At 40.1% G+C, this 19,212-nt stretch overlaps 1 protein-coding gene across 1 annotated transcript; it reads left to right on the plus strand.

Annotated features, from left to right (window-relative positions):
* The first annotated feature begins 13,329 nt into the window (after positions 1–13,329).
* tmem185 (transmembrane protein 185) lies at positions 13,330–19,097 on the plus strand. The gene is made up of 7 exons (XM_061095914.1): positions 13,330–13,512; positions 14,795–14,971; positions 16,198–16,405; positions 16,527–16,610; positions 16,713–16,889; positions 17,203–17,353; positions 17,729–19,097. The coding sequence occupies exons 1-7, from the start codon at positions 13,475–13,477 to the stop codon at positions 17,977–17,979; spliced, it is 1,086 nt and encodes a 361-aa protein (XP_060951897.1). The 5' UTR covers positions 13,330–13,474; the 3' UTR covers positions 17,980–19,097.
* Positions 19,098–19,212: the final 115 nt, after the last annotated feature.

The following is a 19,212-nucleotide window of genomic DNA, read 5'->3' on the forward strand; positions in this document are numbered from 1 at the left end:
TAAAACCATTTAAACTACTTCTGCTCCTTCCTTTTGAACATCTGCATCTCTGCCTGCCACATCTGGCCCTTTTACAACATCTCCTCCATTTAGTACCACAGTAACACCTCTTACTACCACATCTGGCCATTTCAGTAAAACATCTGGCCATGTCAGCACCACATCTGGGCTTTTTACAACCACACCTTTCAATGGCAGTACTGCCCCTTCCAACTCATCTCATCCTCAGCTTACACCGACAACAGCTACCACCAGTACAACATCAGCTACCAGAGAATCCTGTGTTTTTTCCATGCAGCTCATATTAATCTAAACCAATCTTTAAGCGCGATATCATTCTGCTCTCTGATATTTTAGTAATTTTTTGTTTAAAAATGTACGGCTTCTTCTTGTAACTTTGATTTTCATTAAAGACTGTGACTAGATTAAATCTAAGGCTCCAACCGGCACCTTTCTTCTGTGGAAGTCTCACTCTTTGCTCAGGAAGGTATTTTGCGGCCTCTATAGTCTCTTATATGTCTATTTTATTTTACAGTCAAATACTGAAAAATATATTCTATATCTTACCAAATTAATTGAATAGATAGGCTTTTGAAAAGTAAATGACATAGAGTCTAATTTACTTCAAAATCACCTGGTTTAGAGGATAGATCAAATGTATAATATTGAATGAAACTCATTTGGTTTTGTTGGTACCAGTGTATTTCTTATTAAAACACAAAATGACTTCCACTTCATTACTTTTTCCATCGCCCCGGTTTGAGGTGTGATACAATTCAACCGAAACAACAAAATAAAATAAAATAATCATCTTTCATTATCAACGTTTAAAAAGAAAAATGATAGTTTCTTTATTTCAAATTACAAATGTCAGAAAGTTAGTGAACAGGATAAATTAAATTAAACCTTTTGAATCATTAAACCATCTCCTTATTTCTTAATAAACTCATAAATGACCTTTTCCCGTCGCTCGGACTCGACGCGGGTTCGGCTGCTTTCAGCGGATCACGTGACTTCCGACTCCCAGAGGAGAAACTAAATGATTTGGCTTCACTTTTGGGAGCTGTCATGGCGTCCATCTTTATGTTCAGCCTGTGGTTTTAACAAGAGATTTAAAAGCACTTTGCTGATGGTGTGCGATGATTTAATCATTTTGAAACCACAGCAACTACACCTGCTGGTTATTTGTTCTTCTCTCATGCAGTCAGAGCTCAGCCCCTTCCTCCTCCTCCTCCTCCTCCTCCTCCTCCTCCTCCTCCTCCTCCTCCTCCTCCTCCCCCCCTCCTCCTCTCATGTCTCCACCCAGGCTGGTGTTTACCATCCTGCTGATTAGCCTGTGTCTCATGAAACGGTTCGTAAGACATCGTACTAAAAGTTATGTCAACATTTTCGTAGAGAATCTTACGAAAAGCAAGATGGCGGAGATTGCAGTATTCTTGCAGGAAAATGCTATATTTTAGCAATGTTTCTTAATAAAAATGGGTTTTGACAATATTTATTTCGAGATATGTGTGTTTCAGTTTCAATACGTTCATTCATGGTTAAAAAAACAAACCGCTTATATGTTTCTAAACCCTATTTTTACAACCCTAATCTCAACCCGGAAGAACCATACAGAGAACTACAAATTGAAGGGCGTTCCCGTACGTATGTGTGTGTGTGTGTTGTTCCCATCTTTTGTAGTTCTAACGTTTTTTCACTATTATATGAGATTGCGACTGGGAACCTTGCATGCTTCTTTATAGTTCTTTGGTTTGAGAAAATGTTGAGATATCTATGTTTTATCTGTATCCTATGACTGTGTTTTACATATATCCTATGAATAATATCAGCTGCATGCTATATATAATCAATAACGCATATAACAAAGTATAAACTGTCACTGTAAGCTGTGTAAACTGAAACAACTTGTTTATGACAGTTAGTTCCTCAAACAAACTGTCTGCCAGAAAGGTGAAAGTAGGAACTTGATACCCAGACAATACCTAGAATAAGCTTAGGCTACAACGGTTTGTTTCTTAGAATAATGTAGAGACTGTTGACTCAGTCTCAGGGTCAGACACTGGGCGCAACCACAGAGAGAGCAAAACTGGAACCAGCCCTAGCAACTGACTGGTAACCAAGCACATGAGCAGGTGTTAATCTGAGTGTCAATCTGATAGCGGAATATAGTTTGAAGAAAGTAATGTGCATGCATAAGATGCACAGCATGAGGAAGCAGATAGATTAGACCAATAACGGGGTCTCCTCAAAGAAGAACCTCCTCTGTGCCGCACCCTGGGTCTGATTATATATATTGTGGACTTAAGAATAAACGGGGCTTCTTCTCGACATGATCCAGAGAACCTGGTGACGTGTCCGACAGAACCCCAGAGACTCTGTAAGTATTGTTCTTATACAATAAACTCAAATCTTCCCTCATGCCAAGTGTACGTCTTCTATTGGACTCAAACCTTTTCTTCTCAGGCCAAACCCAGTTTCTCTCTATATAATGTGTTGTAATTTGTCACTCTGGGCTTCTCCTGTACATGATCCAAGAAAATTGGTGACGTGTCCGGCAGAAACCCAGAGACTCTGTAAGTATATTTATCGTTGTATAATAAATGTTCGGTTTCCAGAACTTCATGTATAAGTGTAATTATTCCTTCTCAAATCCTGGATCAACAAACACGTATGTCCAATCGCCGGAGACAAGGTCAAGCGTAGTTCCCGGCGACGACACTTCGTGGAAATTAAATAACAGCACAGCTAATTTTATTATGTACTTAACAAGTTTATATATGATATGATGATTTAACTGTATTTATACACTCATAAATACACAAACAACTCTGAACTCTGTATTCATTTATTTGGATATTTACAAATACATTTTAAATAACATCACATTTCAAATGTGTATGTTCATGTTGTGCATTATACATTATATACGTTGGATGTATTTAAAACTAGAACATGACAGTCTCCTTATTCAACCACTTTTAAATTCACCTGATCAACAGTTTTATTTGGATTAGCGCAAAATTTCACACACTCATGAATGTTAGTCCACTAAATGTGACAGATTTCTTTCAACATGATCCATTTATTATATTATAAATGTTGACAAAAGCCCTATCTCACAATTTTAAAGACAGTGAAATAAAAGATTCCTGGATGAACTGTAATGACCTGATGATTATTTTTCTGCTCTGCTCTGATGACGCAGCGTTCAGTGGTGGCATTGAAGATGCCGTTCCTCCTGCCGCTCCTTGCCCTCCTCCTCCTGTCCGTCGCTCCCACAGTAACTGAAGTGGTGACATCGATGTCGGCCTGTAACGCATCCTTTCTTAACCAAGCTCCACCACAGATCGGTGGAATCTTGGAGGGAGGGAAGATCCTGGACCAGAACAGATACAAGCCCATTTGCCAGACCTTGGATAACTTGAGAACATTTGTGACACTCTACGACACCACCAACAAGATCCCAGTGTTCTCTGCTTACAAGTACACTGGGAAACAAGCAGGGAGACCTATAGACAATTGGATGATAGAACCACAGGTTTGTTTTTTGACAGAAAATAAATTCTTATTATCTGTAGTATTGTATTTGTGGGTGATTTTTACAAACTCACACAACATCCACATGCCAGCGGTTTCAGAAATAACTTTTTTCTCCAGATGAAGCCTAGTCTGCTGTGATTGGCTTTGCAGCCGATAGCACCTCTAAGCCAAAACTGTGGATATCATGGCTAATTCACATTAAGGATGAATTCATCTGTTTACAAACTTCGGGCTTTTTTTACTTTGCAGAACAAAAACAACTAACTAACTTCTCCTTTAAATTGTATAATATTGACAGTTTACACATCTTCAGCCACAAACTAAAAACAAACCTCTTCAGAATATACCTTGAATAAAAAAAATTAAAAACAATTACTAACAATTTTTGAAACTAACAATTTAGTAGCACTTAAATGGCACTTACTTATAGCACTTTGTAGTTTAGCTTTATTTTTGAAGAAATTGTACTTTCTTGATCCTTGTTGTTCTTGGTTTGTACCCTCGGGGTTGATGCACTTATTGTATGTCGCTTTGGATAAAAGCGTCAGCTAAATAAAATTAATTGAAAAAAAAAAAGTAAGACAGGGTGTTCACATCGCATGATTATTTTTTAACACGATATATCTTTGTGTTACCAAAAATGTATCTACTGCAATTCTACCCATGTCAGTAATATTTCTTTCCATTTATTACAGCTTGAGGAAATAAATCCGGAGGAAAAAAACATGAAGAGGGAAGAGGAAGGGAAGAGCTACACTCATCAGGCCGTTTTCACTGATTACCATGACAACCAAGTATTCAACAAAGGGCATTTATTACCAAGCTCCTATGGTTCGAACGAAAATGACAAAAGCTCTTCCTTCACCCTGACCAACGTTGTTCCCCAAGTAAAAACATTTAATTCGGGAAGCTGGAGTAACATGGAGACCTGCGTTCGATGTGTCCTTGATAAATACTGCATCAACAACAATGACCAAACAGAAGGCTTTGTGGTGATCGGAGCACGGCCTGGCAACAACCTCCACAACAACAAGGTTAATATTCCCTCTATGCTGTGGTCAGCTTTCTGCTGCTACAGCAGTGGTAAGAAGATGTGGTTAGCAGGGGCACACTGGGGTGATAACATTAAAGATGGAGGTCGAGTGCTTCAGACCAAGACCTTGGACGAGCTCCGTCGAAAACTGGGAGGAACATCTGAAGTATTCCCTGGATCAAACTGTCCACTCCACACCACTGTCACCGACCTTTACCCTTCTCTCAAGAAGGTCTGTAATTGCCCACCACCCGTTTCAACTACATCTGCAATTCTGCCTACCACATCTGGCTCACCCACTTTGTCCCTATATGTCCCTATGTCCTTTATGGCCCTCTTACAACATCTCCTCCGTTTAGTACCACAGTAACACCTCTTACTACCACATCTGGCCCTGTCAGTACCACATCTGGTCCTCTTACTACCACATCTGTCCCTGTCAGTACCACATCTGGTCCTCTTACTACCACATCTGTCCCTGTCAGTACCACATCTGGGACTTTTACTTCCACACCTCCCAGTACAACATCGCGCCCTTCCACAACAGCAACTGGCCATGTTGCTACGACAACCAGTACTCCCTCAACTCCTGCTCCAGCCACTCCGAGCACCATTAAACCTACAACTACAGAAACACCAGCAACAACTATTCTACAAACAACCACTCTCCCTCTGACCACAAACTACAAAACCCCAAACTACCACCATTCATCCAACCACCAGAGCGTCTACAACAACCACCAAAACTACTGCTGACAGAATGTCCTTGCCTACTACCATTACCAGCTCAACCAATACCAGCTAAACCAATACGAGCTCAAACAATACCAGAGTAACAACTAGCAGGAGTTTTGGGCTCAAATATATTAAAAAAACATCATTAACCCAATCAAGCAGTGAAGGAACAACGACCTCTAACTTTCTTATGTTACTAACATGCAAGAGAAACTTACCTTTTTCTCCTGTTCCATTTGATTATTCGAGTTTTAACATTGTTGTGATGGGATCTTAAGAATAGAATGAGAACATCCGACTATACCTTGAATAACATTTTGAAACTAACAATTTTTGCTTGTTGTGAAGACATTTTACTTTTTGTGATTCTTGTTGTTGTGGGTTTGTATCCTCATGGTTGATGCACGTATTGTGAGTCGCTTTGGATAAAAGCGTCAGCTAAATGAAATGTAATGTAAAGAATCTATTCTTTGCAGAATCATGTGTTTTTTCCATGCAGCTCATATTACTCTAAACCAATCTTTAAAAGCGATATCATTTTGCTCTCTGATATTTTTGTAATTTGTTGTTTAAAAATGTACGGCTTCTTCATGTAACTTTGATTTTCATTAAAGACTGTGACTAGATTAAATCTAAGGCTCCAACAGGCACCTTTCTTCTGTGGAAGTCTCACTCTTTGCTCAGGAAGGTATTTTGCAGCCTCTATAGTCTCTTATATGTCTATTTTATTTTACAGTCAAATACTAATTGAATACATAGACTTTATTGTATATTTATGTATTTGGAAATGGGCGTGGCAAAATGGCTCAACAGCGCCCCCTGGAACCCAGCCCCTAGGTTTCCACATTATTTCCACTGACCTCAACCATGTTGAACTGATCAAATGGGTCTCAAGACATTGATAATGAAGATATAAGATTATTGTGACTTTTCGTCAAACGCCATAATAGTTGCGTGGCATCAAATTTCATCAACTCGCTGTGAAACACGAAATTGCTGTAACTTCCTTGTTCATGGTTCCATCTCCCTCAAACTAGATATGTGTAGCAAAAGCCACGCCCTGAAGCTATTCATATGATTTTAAGGAATGGGCATGGCAAAATAACTGACTAGCGCCCCCTAAAGAGCAGCCCAGGCACTACGATTGGTCTACATCTACTAAAATCGATAGGGACATGTGTCTTTTCATGACAAAGAAACAAGTCTCTTGGATACATATGCTAGAACAAACAGGAAGCCCGACATTTTGGATTTAGTGGCCATTTTGACCATATTCCGCATATTTACTTTGACATACTTGTCGTAGGGCTTTCATCAGATCAACTTAAAATTTAGATGAGTATCTTCACAACAAGATGGGGATGTAAAGTTATTTGAATTTTAACATTTCGTCATACCATGTGACCGTGGCCTGGCGTCAAAGTTTGATTACACGCCATCGAAACACGAGCTTCTGTATCTCAGGCATATTTGGTTCAATCAAGTCCAAACTAGGCATGTAAGACAAGAGTGACCTGATGACATCTACAAAGACAGCATGACTTAAAATCACAGCGCCACCTACTGGCTACAGGAAGTAGAGCGTTCATCCTTGCCGCAGTGCGCAAACGCATGCAACGCGGAGACGAGCGCTTGGTCATCGAACGCTCACTCTTCACCGACCACAACAGGCTTGAAACCGCCTGTGTGCTCGTTTTCGCATTAACGCACACACATACGGGATGTGGAATGAACTTATGTGACCTAAAGTATCGCTCAACAGGGCAGAAGCCTGCGTTATCTAGGCAACTGTCAAACTGCTATTATTTGCATAGATGAGTGTTGTCCGCTAAAGGTTCTCACTTCACTAGCAGGTGTTCCGATGCTTCTTATCTACACAGAAAAGACGTTGTTGAACATTCATTTCAGGGTTTGCATGTTGGTAGCGTGGCCACATCTCAAACACCCATTGGAGGACTCAAATCTTCCCACCTCTGAGTTGTACGTCTTCTATTGGACTCAAATCTTCCCTCATGCCAAGTGTACGTCTTCTATTGGACTCAAACCTTTTCTTCTCAGGCCAAACCCAGTTTCTCTCTATATAATGTGTTGTAATTTGTCACTCTGGGCTTCTTTTTTTTATTTTTTTTATTTGACCTTTATTTAACCAGGAAAGTCCCATTGAGATTAAAAACCTCTTTTTCGAGGGAGTCCTGGCCAAAAAGGCAGCAACAAATAACATATGTACACTCACAATATTACACTCATAACATATAAACAGAAATTAAAATGATAAAAAACAGTTACAAATAAATTAAAATTCATAAAAAACATCTGCAAGTAAAAGAAGTGGTCTGAAATGATCTCATCGTAGATTTAAAAGCGTTCAAAGAAATCATTTCGGTTCATTTAAAATCTTTTTGCAGCCAGTTCCATGTGGTGGGAGCAGAGTGGACGAATGCCCTTTTTCCTGATTCAGTGCGGGCCAATGGAACTAACAAAAGCATCTGATTGTTTGAGCGCAGACTGTAAGAAGCAACACTTTTCTGTGTGATTAAATTACAAATATATGATGGCAGTAGCCCAAGCATGGCCTTATAAATAAAAGGGCACCAATGTCCCAGCCTCCTGGTGGACAAAGAGGGCCAACCCACTCGAGAATACAATTCACAGTGATGGGTCAGGGCTCTACAGTTAGTGATAAACCTCAGAGAAGCATGGTAAACAGCATCAATCTTACATAGACATTTAGCTGAGGCATTCATATAAATCAAATCTCCATAATCTAAACTGGATAAGAACGTTGCAGTGACAAGCCGCTTTTTCACCTCAAAAGAGAAACAAAATTTGTGCCTGAAGAAGAAGCCCAATTTAAGTTTCAATTTCTTCACAAGATTGTCAATGTGGGGTTTGAAGGAAAGGGAATCATCAATCAAGACACCAAGATATTTATAGATATGAACCACCTCTATGACATTTCCCTCAAGAGTGGACACTGTGGGGACAGTTTGAGGTACTTTCTTAGAGTTTGAAAACAACATTTGTTTAGTTTTTTCAGTGTTGAGGACTAATTTTAGTTGCAGGAGTGTGTGCTGGACTGCATCAAAAGCTTTCTGCAGAGATTCAACAGCTCTAGCAGGAGTTGATCCAAAACAGTAAATAATTGTGTCATCTGCATAAAAATGCATGTTAGCATCTGACACGTTTTTTCCCAAATCATTAATGTACATAATGAACAAGAGGGGTCCTAATATTGAACCCTGTGGCACGCCCTTGTGGACACTCACAAATTCAGAACACAGACCATCATATTTAATACACTGAGTCCTGTCACTCAAATAATCTGTGAACCAGGAAACTACATGATTTGACAAACCCAAGCAAAAAAGCCTATGCTTTAAAACAGCATGGTCCACAGTGTCAAAAGCCTTTGACAGATCAATAAAAAGTGAAGCACAGTGCTGCTTATTATCAAGAGCAACTAATATATCATTGATCACTTTTGTAGCTGCAGTGATGGTACTGTGTTTTTTCCTGAAGCCTGATTGCAGTTGTGAGAGAAGATCATTAAATGTTCTCCTGGACAAGATCCAAGAAGATTGGTGACGTGTCCGGCAGAAACCCAGAGACTCTGTAAGTATATTAATTGCTGTATAATAAATGTTCAATTTCCAGAACTTCATGTATAAGTGTAATTATTCCTTCTTAAATCCTGGATCAACAAACACGTATGTTCAATCGCCGGAGACGAGGTCAAGCGTAGTTCCCGGCGACGACACTGCGTGGAAATTAAATAACAGCACAGCTAATTTTATTATGTACTAAACAAGTTTACATATGATATGATGATTCAAATGTATTTATACACTAATTAATACACATACATCTCTGAACTCTTTCTTTGGATATATTTACACATACATTTTGAATAACATCACATTTCAAATGTGTATGTGCATGTTGTGCATTATATATTGTAAATGTTGGATGTATTTAACACTAGAACATGACAGTCTCCTTGTTAAACCACTTTTAAATTCACCTGATCAACAGTTTTATTTGGATTAGTGCAAAATTTCACAGACTCATGAATGTTAGTCCACTAAATGTGACAGATTTCTTTCACCATGATCCATTTATTATATTATAAATGTTGACAAAAGCCCTATGTCACAATGTTAAACACAGTGAAATAAAAGATTCCTGGATGAACTGTAATGACCTGATGATTATTTTTCTGCTCTGATGACGCAGCGTTCAGTGGTGGCATTGAAGATGCCGTTCCTCCTGCCGCTCCTTGCCCTCCTCCTCCTGTCCGTCGCTCCCACAGTAACTGAAGTGGTGACATCGATGTCGGACTGTAACGAATACTTTCTGAACCAAAAACCACCACAGATTGGGGAAATCTTGGAGGGAGGGATCATCCTGGACCAGAACAGATACAAGACCATTTGTCAGACCTGGAGTAACTCGAGAACATTTGTGTCACTCTACGACACCACCAACAAGATCCCAGTGTTCTCTGCTTACAATTACACTGGGAAACAAGAAGTACCGAGACAACAAGGTTGGAAGATAGAACCACAGGTTTGTTTTTTGACAGAAAAGAAAGTCTTATTATCTGAAATATTGCATTTGTGGGAGATTTCTACAAACTCACACAACATCCACATGCCAGCGGTTTCAGAACTAACTTCTTTCAGGATGAATTCTTCTGTTTACAGGCTTTTTTTTACTTTGCAGAACAAATAAAAAACTAACCTAGGCTTTAAATTGTATAATTTTGACAGGAAGTTCACATCGCATGATGATTTTTGAAATGATATATCAATGTGTTACCAAAAATGAATCTACTGCAATTCTAACCATGACAGTAATATATATTTTAATTTATTACAGCTTGAGGAAATAACCTTGAATAAAAACATGGAGGTTGCGAACAGAAGCAAGAGCTACAGTCACCAGGCCATTATAAACGATTACAATAACACCCTAGGATACGGAAAAGGACATTTATTTCCAAGCTCCTATGGTATAACCATAATTGAAAAAAGATCTACCTATACCCTGACCAACAGTGTTCCTCAAGTAAATTCATTTAATGATGGAAGCTGGAGTTACGTGGAGTCCTGCGTTAAATGTGTCCTTGATGAATACTGCATGGACAACAATGACCAACCTGAAGGCTTTGTGGTGATCGGAGCACAGCCTGGCAACAACATCCTCAACAAAAAGGTCAATATTCCCTCCATGCTCTGGTCAGCGTTCTGCTGCTACAGCAAGGATCAGGGGACGTGGTTAGCAGGGGCACACTGGGGTGACAACACTGAAGATGCAGGTCGAGTGCTTCAGACCAAGACCTTGGCCGAGCTCCATCGAGAACTGGGAGGAAGCTCTGAAGTGTTCCCTGGATCAGACTGTCCGCCCCACACCACTGTCACCCACCTTTACCCTCCTCTCGATAAGTTCTGTAAGTGCCCTAAACCCGTTTAAACTACTTCTGCTCCTTCCGTTTGAACATCTGCATCTCTGCTTGCCACATCTGGCCCTTTTACAACACCTCTTCCAAAATAGTACCACAGTAACACCTCTTACTACCAAATCTGGCCCAGTCAGTACAACATCGCACCCTCCGACAACAACAACTGGCCATGTTGCTACGACAACCAGTACTCCCTCAACTCCTGCTCCAGCCACTGCGAGCACCAGTAAACCTACAACTACAGAAACACAAGCAACAACTATTCTACAAACAACCACTCTCCCTCTGACCACAACATCGTTTTCTAAAACTACAAAACCCCAAACTACCACCATTCATCCAACCACCGGAGCGTCTACAGCAACCACCAAAACTACTGCTGCCAGAATGTCCTTGCCTACTACCAATACCAGCTCAACCAATACCAGCTAAACCAATACGAGCTAAACCAATACCAGAGTAACAACTAGCAGGAGTTTTGGGCTCAAATAAATAAAAAAACATCATTAACCCAATCAAGCAGTGAAGGAACAACGACCTCTAACTTTCTTATGTTACTAACATGCAAGAGAAACTTACCTTTTTCTCCTGTTCCATTTGATTACTCAAGTTTTAACATTGTTGTGATATGATCTTCAGAATAGTATGAGAATGTCCGACTATACCTTGAATAACATTTTGAAACTTTTGAAACTAACAATTTAGCAGCACTTAGATGGCAAGTTTTGCTTTTTGTGAAGATTCTTGTTGTTGTGGGTTTGTACCCTCATGGTTGCTGCACGTATTGGATAAAAGTGTCAGCTAAATGTAATGTAATGTAAAGAATCTATTATATGCAGCACCCTGTGTTTTTTCCATGCAGCTCATATTAATCTAAACCAATCTTTAAATGCGATATTATTCTGCTCTCTCTCATATTTTTGTAATTTGTTGTTTAAAAATGTATGGCTTCTTCATGTAACTTTGATTTCCATTAAAGACTGTGACTATATTAAATCTAAGGCTCCAACCGGCACCTTTCTTCTGTGGAAGTCTCACTCTTTGCTCAGGAAGGTATTTTGCGGCCTCTATAGTCTCTTATATGTCTATTTTATTTTACAGTCAAATACAAATTGAATACATAGGCTTTTGAAAAAGTAAATGACATATAGTCTAATTTACTTCAAAATCACCTGGTTTAGAGGATAGATCAAATGTATAATATTGTTTGAAACTCATTTGGTTTTGTTGGCACCAGTGAATTTCTTAATAAATCACAAAATGACTTCTTTACATTTCTTTTTCCCTCGCCCCGGTTTGAGGTGTGATACAATTCAACCAAAACAACTAAATTAAATAAAATTATCATCTATATCATCAACATTTAAAAGGAAAATTATAGATTCTTTATTTCAAATAACAAATATCAGAATGTCCCACATTACCTGTGAAATAGTGAATTTATACATTAAACATAGTAAATCAAGAGAGAAGCTGGTGAACAGGATAAATTAAACCTTTTGAATTATAAAACCATCTCCTTATTTCTTAATAAACTCATAAAACACCTTTTCCCCGTCGCTCGGACTCGGCTGCTTTCGGCGGATCACGTGACTTCCGACTCCCGGAGAAGAAACAACCCCTCCCCTACCGGAACCCAGGGAGTTAGCCTGATAGCCAGTTAGCTAGCCCCCGAGGAAGACATTAAACTGTCCATATCAGTATAAATATCCAACATAATTTTTTTTCACGATGAGATCTGATGTGTTTTCAAAGTGTTCCTTTAATTTTTTTGAGCAGTGTAATTGAATACATAGGCTTTTGAAAAAATAAATGACATATAGTCTAATTTACTTCAAAATCACCTGGTTTACAGGATAGATCAAATGTATAATATTGTATGAAACTCATTTGTTTTTGTTGGTACCAGTGTATTTCTAATTAAAACACAAAATTACTTTCACTTCATAACTTTTTCCATCGCCCCGGTTTGAGGTGTGATACAATTCAACCAAAACAACAAAATAAAAAAATGTATCATCTTTCATTAACAACATTTAAATGGAAATGATAGTTTCTTTATTTCAAATAACAAATATCAGAATAACAGATGTTAAAAGTGCAAAACATGTCCCACATTAAATAGTGAATATATATATTAAACCTAGTAAATCAAGAGAGAAGCTGGTGAACAGGATAAATTAAACCTTTTGAATTATAAAACCATCTCCTTATTTCTTAATAAACTCATAAAACACCTTTTCCTATTTATTTTTTATGTAATGTAAAGTTTGTAATGGTTTAATTATCCAATTTTTTTACTTTTTTCCTGTCGGTGGGTGGGAAGGGTCAAGGGTTAATTGTGGTTCATAGAAGCCGTTGTTATACCTCTAAGAATTTTTGTATACACTGTATGTTTGATTTATTGCTGTATGTGAACGAAAAAAACAATAAAAAGATGTGTAAAAAAAAACAACAACAAAAATCACCTTTTCCCCGTCGCTCGGACTCGGCTGCTTTCGGCTGACCACGTGACTTCCGTCTCCCGGAGCAGAAACAACCCCTCCCCTACCGGAAGCCAGGGAGTTAGCCTGCTAGCCAGTTAGCTAGCCTCCGAGCCGGTGATGGAAGTGAAGCAGAAGCGGCCGAACCAGCTCCGCCAGTCCGAGGTGTAGCCTGCTGCTGGTCCGACTGGGAACCAGGTAGCCCTCCGCGGTCCCACCATGAACCTCCGGGGCCTGTTCCAGGACTTCAACCCCAGGTAGCGTTAGCCGCCTGTTAGCACGCTGGCTAGCTAGCCACCTAGCATCGCGGCGGTGTGTTGTTGTTGTCCCTGTTGTGTAACGAACTAACACTGCGTTGATAACACACACAAACGTGACAGTTCACACACAACTAAGATGACACACAGCAACGGCGAGTTAAACTGACTAGTTTGACCCAGCTAGGCTAACAGGCTAACGGGCTAGCTTCAAACCTTAGTTAAAACTAGCCTCACGTTAGCTGTCATTACTGATGGACTTGGTTTTATGATCATTTATTGTGTTACTTGTTGTGTTTATTGTGTTTGTCTTGTGTGTGTGTTTACTGTAAATTACCGCAGCATTTGTGAGTTGCCATCATTTATAATAAGGTGACATCAGATTTAATTAGGTGGCACAAGCAGTCTTATTATTATTGTTATTTATATTGTATTTAAGTGTTAAAGTATGCGTATGAATAGTGTTTTACATCAGTGATGGTGATAAATACAGTGTTATCAGGTTAAATTAATGACATCCTGAATAATACATTTCCCTTCCTTTATTTTTAGTGAATCCAGTCCTGTCCTCACTTTGGACACTGTTTACATCAAATTTGTCCATAACACACTTATTCCTTATTTTATGATTTCTCTGATTATGTAAGGACGTTTCCCACCGCGGTCCCTAACTGTCAAAACCCCCAAAAGTGGGCATTAACATCTGTTATTCTGATATTTGTTATTTGAAATAAAGAAACTATAATTTTCCTTTTAAATGTTGATAATGAAAGACGACCAATTTTTTTTATTTTGTTGTTTCGGTTGAATTGTATCAAACCTCAATCCGAGGGCAATGGAAAAAGTAATGAAGTGGAAGTCATTTTGTGTTTTAATAAGAAATACACTGTTGCCAACAAAACCAAATGAGTTTCATACAATATTATACATTTGATCTATCCTCTAAACCTGGTGATTTTGAAGTAAATTAGACTATATGTCATTTACTTTTTCAAAAGCCTATGCATTCAATTAGTATTTGACTGTAAAATAAAATAGACATATAAGAGACTATAGAGGCTGCAAAATACCTTCCTGAGCAAAGAGTGAGACTTCCACAGAAGAAAGGTGCCGGTTGGAGCCTTAGATTTAATCTAGTCACAGTCTTTAATGGAAATCAAAGTTACGTGAAGAAGCCGTACATTTTTAAACAACAAATTACAAAAATATCAGAGAGCAGAATAATATCGCATTTCAATTTGACACAAGTTGACACTGTCCTTGTCCTTGTCCCCTGCTGCAGTAAGTTCCTGATCTACTCCTGCCTGCTGCTGTTCTCCGTGCTGCTGTCCCTGCGGCTGGATGGAGTCATCCAGTGGAGCTACTGGGCCGTGTTCACCCCCATCTGGCTGTGGAAGCTGCTGGTCATCTTCGGGGCCTGCGTGGGCACAGGCGTCTGGGCCCACAACCCCCAGTACAGGTAGACCCCCATTGTTGTCCCACATCATATTGATAATATATTTATTATTATTTCTCTCCCTTGTTCACGTTGTGTGTGAACTAGGGGGGTCACGATACCAACAATTCAGTAGTCGGTGCCAATGCCAGTAAAATAACACGATTCTGATACCACGGTAAAAAAAATATTCCAAAAGTGAATTCTTTGGATGTTGTTAATGTCATATACGGTAGTTTAATGTGCTTGCGCATATACTATGGGTTATAGATAGATAGATAGATAGATAGATAGATAGATAGATAGATAGATAGATAGATAGATAGATAGATTACTTTATTCATCCCCGAAGGGAAATTAAGTCGTCATAGCAGCCGGTATATTTGAATACAATAAAATACAATACAATAGAATAAAATAAAAAATATTGAGGTAGAAAGAATAAAAACAGAAGCACAAGATAAATAGGTAGATAAGGTGCAGTGGCAAGATGATGGTAATAGTACTGATGATATGATGGTAATGTTATTGTTAGACAGTATATAAAAATAGTACAGTATATATAATATAATATATATTTATATATGATAGTAATTATACCAATATAATAGCAGTATATAGTAAAAATGGCAGCAACAGTATATATAATAATAATAGTAAATATAATAATAACATGTACACATGTATAAATATGTGTATATACAAGAATATACAAAGAGTATGATCTAATATGATATGATATATAGTAGAGGTATAAATATAAGTATTTGACTATACAATAGATAATATAATATACTATGAGTGGGTTATACAGTAGTTGCGGACGCATGTGAGTGACGCATTGTTGTGAGACACGTTATGCATTAAATGATAACGCCACGATCATCTGCCTAAAACGCAAAGTCCTCCCATACACGACTCTTTGTGCCTTTTTAATAAACAAGTCAAGTTGGGGCGATCGCTGCAGCCGCAGTCGCCATCTTGGTTTTCTGAATGTAAACGTCGACTGGCGCAGCACCGATGCTAATGCTAAGTTGCTAACAGCTGGCATCATCGGTGTTCACGGTGCTTCAAAAAAAATGGGCACCGTCGGTGTTTTCTTATCTTCGTATCGAAAGGTATCGTAAGTTTCGGTTCTCGTGACATCCCTAGTGTGTCTATTCCCCCCCCCTCTTAATCCCAAAAGTGGGCAAAGCGCCTCATTGGCTTCATTGTGTAATAATGATTTGTGTGTGTGTGTGTTGCCTCAGAGCCGAGGGGGAGACGTGTGTGGAGTTCAAGGCCATGCTGATCGCAGTGGGGCTCCACGTCCTGCTGCTCATGTTCGAGGTGTTGGTGTGCGACCGCCTGGCCCGAGGAATGTACTTCTGGCTCATCGTCTTCATGCCGCTCTTCCTCGTGTCGCCCGTGTCTGTAGCCGCCTGCGTCTGGGGCTTCAGGCACGACCGCTCCCTGGAGGTAAGGAATCTGATACACGTGAAGATGCATAGACAGAAAAAATAAGGCAGTTGTGTGAGAAACAACATCAACCATCATCAACCTCTCCCTCCTTCCTCCTCCTCCTCCTCCTCTTCCTCAGCTGGAGGTGTTGTGTTCAGTGAATATTCTCCAGTTCATCTTCATCGCTCTGAAGCTGGACAAGATCATCGGCTGGCCGTGGCTGGTGAGAGACAAAGTTTATTTACTTTTCTAAATCTAAGGCCTCTGTCGCTTGTAATAATCAACCATCACCTCGTGTGTGTGTCTGTGTGTGTGTGTTGTGTAGGTGGTGTGCGTCCCGCTGTGGATCCTGATGTCCTTCCTGTGCCTTGTCGTCCTCTACTACATCATCTGGTCCGTCCTCTTCCTCCGCTCCATCGACATCATCGCCGAGCAACGGCGAACGCACATCACCATGGCGATCAGCTGGATGACCATTGTCGTGCCGCTTCTCACCTTTGAGGTCAGTTTCAAAAACCAATATTATTTTTTATAATAAATCATCGTGTTTAAAGTTGTTTGCTAAACATTTTTTAAATTTATTTACACATTTGAAACATATTTGTTGCTTGAACAAAAATAGCATCTTTTTCGATTCCCTTCCTAAGAGTGATACCATCTTTAAAAAAAAGAACTGATTACCATAAAGATTGTAATAGACTGTAATCACAGTATTTCCGTTCAATTATGACGATTTATTTGTATCATGAAACTTATGACGCTAATACTTTCATATAAGTGTCGTGCATAATTTAAATTGCGACGTGTCTGTGTAGATCCTCCTGGTGCACAACCTGGACACGCAGGACAAGCAGGACAAGCTGGACGACAACAAGAGCCTGAGCTACGTGTGTGTGTTCGTGCCTCTGTGGCTCTCGCTGCTCACGCTCATGGCCACCACCTTCGGCCAGAAGGGAGGGAACCACTGTGAGTGTTTAAAGCCAGTGATGTGCTGAGTGGGTTCTTCTCGTCTGTTCCGCTCTCTGCTGCTCCCGTCCTGCCTGCGGTCGGGACCACAGCTGATTGTGTCTTAGCATCGTAACATCTAAAGGAACTGAGCGGTTTATTTGTTCCTTGACCGTCGTCCGTCTTCTAATATGACACAACTTATTTATTATTTAAGTCATTTGCAATCATTCTCCTATAATCAGTTCTGTCAACTAATGATTATTTTAACTACAGATTTAATAATGTTTTTGTCGACATGGTTGTTAAGAGACATTTCCAGCTCTGTAAATGTATCGTGCTCTTGTGCTCGGTTGTGGGTCTTGATGTTTCTCTTCCGTCCTGATGTCCCTGCAGGGTGGTTTGGCATCCGCAAGGACTTCTGCCACTTCCTGTTGGAGCTCCTCCCCTTCCTGCGGGAGTACGGCAATGTGTCCTTTGACCTCCAGCGCAGTGACGACCCCGAGGCGGCGGAGGACCTGCCCGTCCCCGAGCCGCCTCCCAAGATCGCGCCCATGTTCCACAAGAAGACCGGCGTGGTGATCACGCAGAGCCCCGGGAAATACTTTGTCCCGCCTCCTAAACTCTGCATCGACTTGCCCGACTAACCAGCGGCGGCTGGACTTCATGTGTTGAACTCATGAAGCCAAAACAGCCGAGGACAACACATTTTGTTTTATCCACAGTCCTGCAGTATTCTGTCTCCTCGCTGGAAAGGGTTCTGATTATTACTGGATCCTGTTCTGTTCCTTATTTCTTTTTTTTTTTTTTTAAACAAGACGCCCCCTGTTGAACTCTGTCGAGGACGGAATCACAGGATCAAACTGTTTCTTCTTCTTCTTCCCGTGTTGTGTGGGAACTGACCACAGAGGCATCTCGCACTCTGAGTGACTGACGTGAGGAGGAAGTGGATATTTGACTCGAGGTGTCGGAGTCGGCGATGACGCCCGTCGTGCTTTATGATTGGGACCAGTTGAGAGAGAGAGAGAGAGAGAAAGTGACTCTGGTTTGGAGTTGGGATCAGTTTTACCCCCGTTGCTCCTGTTGCTCCTGTTTTTACTGTAGGTGGAGAAATGCTCCGATTCTTTTTCATGTCCGTCTTCGTCCTGCACTCGCATGTCCCCACGTACATTAAGAGAGGTGGTGTTCTTCCTTTTATTAGAGAAGGAGGATTGATAATCCTTCCAGTGGAAAAGACGGAGGAGGATTTTTGATCAGTGTGAAATGCAAATTGGAAATTCGCTCCAACAGCGGCTCAATTATCCCGAATATCAGCGCTGCCATCGTGTTGACGTGATTTGAAGATCGTTTTATATCATCAATTAACAAATTAAAACATGTATACTGCAGCCAGCCACTAGGGGGCAATCAAGATGATTTTCCTTCACTTAAGTGGAGCCATCATGTCGTCCATCTTTATTGATCTATGTCTTGATCATCAGATGTTTCCACAGAAGGACGTACCGTTGAACGGAGAAGGGATTACATCACGACCGATGACTCCTTAAACATACGTGACGTTAACGTGTTGTGTTAAGACGGACCTGAAAAAGTCGGATTCTCTCCTTTAAAAGAGAAAACAATGGAAATGGCACTTTGTTAATCTGTTCCTTTTTTGTATTCCTGTTTTTGTTGCGTAGGACAGAGGTTGTCAGGTTAGGGACCAGAGCAGAGGAGGCGTGGCCGAGTGTAAATAAACACACAACCAATATTGTCAAACACCCAATTGCTTCTGATTTTATTTTCAAATTAGGAAGAGTTACACACACATGACCTCACAACAGCGTTCGTAGATCCTTGAGTGAATCCTGTCGCTCCCACAGAGACTCGGCTCCTGGACG

This window comes from Limanda limanda, chromosome 22 (assembly GCF_963576545.1).
Source record: "Limanda limanda chromosome 22, fLimLim1.1, whole genome shotgun sequence".
Taxonomy (NCBI): Eukaryota; Metazoa; Chordata; class Actinopteri; order Pleuronectiformes; family Pleuronectidae; genus Limanda; species Limanda limanda.

Bases quoted from the DNA above. Each gene is read 5' to 3' on its own strand.
- tmem185 (XM_061095914.1), top strand. From the start codon at position 13,475: ATGAACCTCCGGGGCCTGTTCCAGGACTTCAACCCCAG. The intron at 16,611-16,712 runs GTGAGAGACAAA...TGTGTTGTGTAG, and splicing joins TCATCGGCTGGCCGTGGCTG to GTGGTGTGCGTCCCGCTGTG. The intron at 16,890-17,202 runs GTCAGTTTCAAA...GTGTCTGTGTAG, and splicing joins TGCCGCTTCTCACCTTTGAG to ATCCTCCTGGTGCACAACCT.